This window comes from Hemibagrus wyckioides, linkage group LG06 (genome assembly GCF_019097595.1).
Source record: "Hemibagrus wyckioides isolate EC202008001 linkage group LG06, SWU_Hwy_1.0, whole genome shotgun sequence".
In the NCBI taxonomy this organism is placed as follows: Eukaryota; Metazoa; Chordata; class Actinopteri; order Siluriformes; family Bagridae; genus Hemibagrus; species Hemibagrus wyckioides.
This window is the reverse complement of record NC_080715.1, coordinates 15204573-15209572: the sequence shown is the minus strand read 5'-3', so window position 1 is coordinate 15209572 and position 5000 is coordinate 15204573. Positions and strand designations below refer to the sequence as shown.

General features: G+C 37.7%; 2 protein-coding genes across 7 annotated transcripts in view; one reads left to right on the top strand and one right to left on the bottom strand.

The window, feature by feature from the left end:
• Positions 1 to 1666, top strand: part of nostrin (nitric oxide synthase trafficking) — a 13792-nt gene extending 12126 nt beyond the window's left edge. For 4 of the 5 annotated variants that reach the window (XM_058393652.1, XM_058393653.1, XM_058393651.1 and 1 more), the window contains 2 exons: positions 331 to 414; positions 511 to 1666. In XM_058393652.1, the coding sequence (XP_058249635.1) occupies positions 331 to 414; positions 511 to 647 (221 nt within the window). In that variant the 3' untranslated portion in view covers positions 648 to 1666. The other variant, XM_058393654.1, reaches the window with a different exon arrangement.
• A 138-nt stretch (positions 1667 to 1804) lies between these two features.
• Positions 1805 to 5000, bottom strand: part of spc25 (SPC25 component of NDC80 kinetochore complex) — a 5120-nt gene continuing 1924 nt past the window's right edge. For both annotated transcript variants that reach the window (XM_058393656.1, XM_058393655.1), the window contains exons 3-7: positions 4362 to 4427; positions 4115 to 4261; positions 3876 to 3980; positions 3648 to 3746; positions 1805 to 2122 (exon numbers count right to left, since the gene is read on the bottom strand). In XM_058393656.1, coding sequence (XP_058249639.1) covers positions 1986 to 2122; positions 3648 to 3746; positions 3876 to 3980; positions 4115 to 4261; positions 4362 to 4427 — 554 coding nt within the window. In that variant the 3' untranslated portion in view covers positions 1805 to 1985. The remainder of the gene's footprint in view (positions 2123 to 3647; positions 3747 to 3875; positions 3981 to 4114; positions 4262 to 4361; positions 4428 to 5000) is intronic.

The following is a 5000-nucleotide window of genomic DNA, read 5'->3' as shown; positions in this document are numbered from 1 at the left end:
TTACTCTGTGCACTCAATTAAAAACCTTGTAAGGTAGCACTGCTTGTATTGTCTCATTTGTAAACCTCTTTGGATAAAAGCATCTCTCAGTGAATAGATGAAACTAATGAAAATTCAGCATTGTTGCATTTCTGTGTTGTGATAGTCTTTCTAAGTAGAAACTTTATATTTTATAATATTTCCTTTATGCCCTAATGTCACTACATGTTGGTCACATTCTCAGTAAAGGACATAAACTGGTAACATACGATTCCACAGTTAGTTAATCTAGTTAATTAATGTGAAATAATTAATCATGCAGAATGTCTACATGGTGATTCCCTCCTCCAGGTGCTGAGTTCAGCAGTGTAGGTAAATGTAAGGCTTTATACGACTTCTCGTCAGAGAAAAAGGACGAGTTAAACATTAAAGAAGGTAAATTTACATCGATTACAATCATCTGCTTCGTTACAGACCGAGCATATTGTGCTTGTACTAAAAAATGTTTTCTTTCTTTCAATGTTCTATAAGGAGATCTGCTGGACATCCTTCGAAAAGACCACAGTGGATGGTGGTATGGAGAACTGAATGGGAAGAGAGGGCACTTTCCTTATAATTATGTTGAAGAGTTGCCTGTTTTGAGAATGGCAAAGTCGTCTGATGCGTAAATCACGGAAATATCAGGTTTCATTATTTACCCGAGAAAGTGATGGTAGTGTAGGATATTGCAATGAGTAGTGTTTTAGGTAGAAACCTCAAGTTCGGTTTGATTATTTATTACTTTTTAAAAAAGCGCTAGGTGGCACGGTGCAAACACACAATCATGCAGATACAGGTCAGTTAATGTTCACATCAAACACCAGAGTGTGGAGAATAAGATCTCAGTGAGATGCTTGTGAGGCTGGTATGTGCAGTCCAGAAACTGCTGATCTCCTGGACTTTTCACATGCAACAGTCTCTAGACACGGAATCATGTGAAACCACAGCACTTCTGCAGGTGGAAACACACTTTGCTGATGAGAGGAGAATGAGCAGAATAGTTTGAGCTCTACACTAACTCAGATAATCCAACCAGCTTGTCTGACCCCAACAACCAGCCACAGTCACTGAGATTAAATGTTTTTTTTATCTTTTCGGAGATGTTCTGTATCTGTGTGGTTTTGTGCAGCAGCCACATGATTGGCTGATAATTGGTTGAATGGAGGTGTGTGTGAGTGTGGTGGTCTGGGAAAACCCATTGGATCTAGTGGTGGCTGAATTCTGAGAAAAAGACAAAAACATAGTTTCTGATGTTGACAAATCTACTTTAAGAAAACGTAAATATTACTAAAACAAAATAATTTCATTACTACACTCATCAGACTGGTTACTGAAAGGAAAATGCTGTCAGCAGCATTAATAACAATATCACTATAATAAATATCGTTCAGCTATACACTATCATGCTTGGGTACAGGAACTGCAAAACAGGATGTTAAAATCCAATTATATACATTCCATAAATTCTAAAGATACAACATCAGTAAAGGTACGAGACGCTAGGGGATTGTTAGGGATTGATCCAAATAAATTTAAATTTAAGTCTAATATTAATCTTGGACTTTTTGTACCGTATTTCTTATGTTCTGTAAAGCTGCTTTTGTCCATTGGTAAAAGCGCTATACAAATAAAACTGAATTGAATTGAACTACTGACGGTTTTTTCCCCATTTGTATGACAACAGCTAACTAAATATTATTTCATTTATAATTTGCGATCAAAAATCATTTGCAGTGTAATTGTTCTGCCACTATTTACCTGCATATATAATGAAATAAGACAGACATGACTGAACATATTTTATTACGTAAAAGACACCAAAAAGACTTATATACAGGTATCACAATAAGAAACAATACGAACAAAATAAGCACACAGTCACAGTCTTGCTAGTAAAAGGCTGTGTTATAGCTTTTCAACAGTTAAAAATGTACAGAACTGAGCTGATTATTAATCGCTGTATGAACTCAGGCAGTCTTTGTAGTATTATGTAGTGCCACAAACTCTTTCCTGACATTAGCCAGAAAGGCAGAGAGGTTGTTGGTCTCCTGGAGTCGACGCTCCAGATGATCCATGGTCGCCAGGGGAGGATCACACGAGACGACTGAAAAGGAAAAAAATTGGATTTTAAATAAATCTGCTGTGCTTTGCATTCAGTCATCATCTTTTATTCTGGGTTACGACCATATCTCAAATGACCAAACATTTTTTTTGGTAAGGGACTGAATCAGTGTGTGAATGTGACTGATCGAGGAGTCATAATCACTTAAACAACATTTCTCAAACCTGTCTTCAGACGCCCCTAGACAGTCCATATTTATGCTCTAATGGCTCCTAAAAGACCTGAACCAGTTATTCTGGGATTTTCACTGGTGTGATCAGTGGCATGAGCTGTGGCGAGTAAAAATGTGAAGAGGTTCAAAGGCATGTTTGGGAAAAGTTGCATGCATTTACAAAAGCCATGTGTGTAATGAATGCTGTCCTAATCTGTAACTTTCTAGGCCACTGTAGGGTCTGTTTGTTTAGTCCTTCTTCCCTGTGTATAGTGCTGCAACAACTAATCAAAACATTTGATGATAAAAATTCTTTACTTCATTAATAGTTAGTTGCTTTGGGTTATCCCGCCTGCTGTAACACACACAATCACACAATTAACTAGAATGTATTATATTTGTTTTGGACTTCTTATATAATTAAACTTGCTTAAGAGATCTATAGTAGGGTGTACTACTGCAAAGAATAGTTTTTAATACAGTGAAACCTCTGCATAAATATGCCCTCCCTCACCTTAAGAATTAAAATTTTGCAAGACTTTTTGCATCGGTATACGAAGTATTTTCGCCATACGAACGAACCGAACCCCGGCGTGTACATCCTGGAGCCTTTCAAAACTTGTTGCGTCATTGGAAAGCCAAGCGAAGCCAACTGAAGTGAGTTTACGAATTTTACGATACTTTTTCAGTCAGTGAAAGCCGTTACGAAAGAGTCAACCCACGACACCAAAGTTGCCTTCAGCATGCGTTCATAAGCTATATGATTTTTCGCGTTTTTTGTATTTTTGTATGTATTTTTAGCCCAAGCTTGGTGGCATGACTTCCTGTGAGGAGCCTTGACATGGAATGCTTGGCTTGGGTCAGTTCTTTGTAAGCAGCCATACAGTTTACATACGCTTCGTATTAGTAATATTTTTGGGTGGCTGGAACGGATTATCTGCATTTACATTATTTCTTATGGGAAGATTAGTTTCACAATACAAATTTTCCACTTAAGAACTCGCCTCCAGAACGAATTCAATTCCTATGCTGAGGTTCCACTGTATATAAAAAAAAACCGACTAATCAATTAACTTATAATGTCCACTATCAAAAAAAAACCCCTCATGTTTATTTATTACTGACAACAAAATGGCTAAATCCTTCTTGTTCTTCACACTAGCCTCAGTGTTATTCCAAATACATGTGTGAAGCACAATGGCAGCATGGTGCAGCTTCACACAATAGTAGAAATATACCATTGCTCTACACAATGACTGCTGCATCTGGAGCTATGAAATATGCTCAGGGGGTTAAATGGTGGGCATCAGGATTACCTGTATTTTACCTGTTAGTAATGGAAGTGCTCTGACTTACTTTGGTACTCTCCATTCTCATTTATCCTTAAAACAAAGGTGTAGGCATTCTGTGGATTCTTGTGGTCGATGTTTCTAAAGATGAACTGCAGCTTCTCACCTACACACACACACAATCATTAATACTATTTATACTTTGACATTTTGGCCCAAACAGTAATACATGACATCTTCCAGGCAAAATAGATTTTCATATGCAATGAATATGCAGAAACTAAAAAAAGCTTACCCTGGATTTTTCTGATCTCAAGGCTCAGCCATTCCTTGAAGATCTCTTTAACTTTGTTCAAGTTCTTTAGCCGGTCCTTGTTGGCTTTGTTTTGTGAGTGAATCACTTCATTATTTTTTTTAAAGTGAAAAACATGAAAGCAAAAAACACAAGGTGAGTAATGACTGTTTAACACTGATCAAAGAATGTAACATCCAGAAATGTGTGTGTGTGTGTGTGAGTACAAGCAGATTCCATACGTTCTCTATTCTTGGCCTGCTCTTGCTTCAGCTTCTCAATGTTTTGAATAAGGTGCTCTTTATGGCTTTCTTTGTCCTGGATCGATCCCAAGATTTCTGGCCGTTCTCCGTTTCTCTCCCTCGTGATGGAATTCAGATGTTTCACCTCTTAAAACACCAATGGAAAATAGCATTTCCTCAGTTTGGTACCTTTCACTTAACAAAACAGACTCCAGACTGAAATGCAGAAACTAACACGAGCACGTACCTTCTGTATAACCCTGTATGGTTTCAAACATGGTCTCATCTTCCCGGCACTTTTTCAAGCATGTATCTATAGAACCAAAAAAAAAGAGATTCGAGTGATTTAATGTCACAATAAACTCTAGTTTGTACAATTATTTTGTTGCAGTCCTGCTGTCTATTTAAGGATGCTTCAGCTAGTTGAGAACATGGCAGCCTTCAGTATTACAAGGCAAGAAATGTCAGAGCATATGACTCCAGGCTTATTTAAGCTACGGTTACTGCTGTTTAAATTCTGCATTTAATATGAATGTCCTGCTTGAATCATTTAAAGCTTTAAATGGTTGAGCTCCGGGGTATCGTGCAGTTCTGATAGGAGCTCAGCTGATGGAAGATGATTTTAAACGGGAATAATGTCCTAGAGAGATTAAAATCTCTCTATAGCGGTTTCGTTTGCGTTCATGACATTTGGCAGACGCTCCTCTCCAGAGCGACTTACATTTTATCTCATTTTTTATACAGCTGTGCAACTGAGAGTTAAGGGCAGCTTGATGTACCTGGGATTTGAACTCACAACCTTCCAATCAGTAGTCCAACACCACTAAACTACCACATCTCCAAGCCTCCTATTTATACAATCTATCATCTTGTTAACTACACGTTT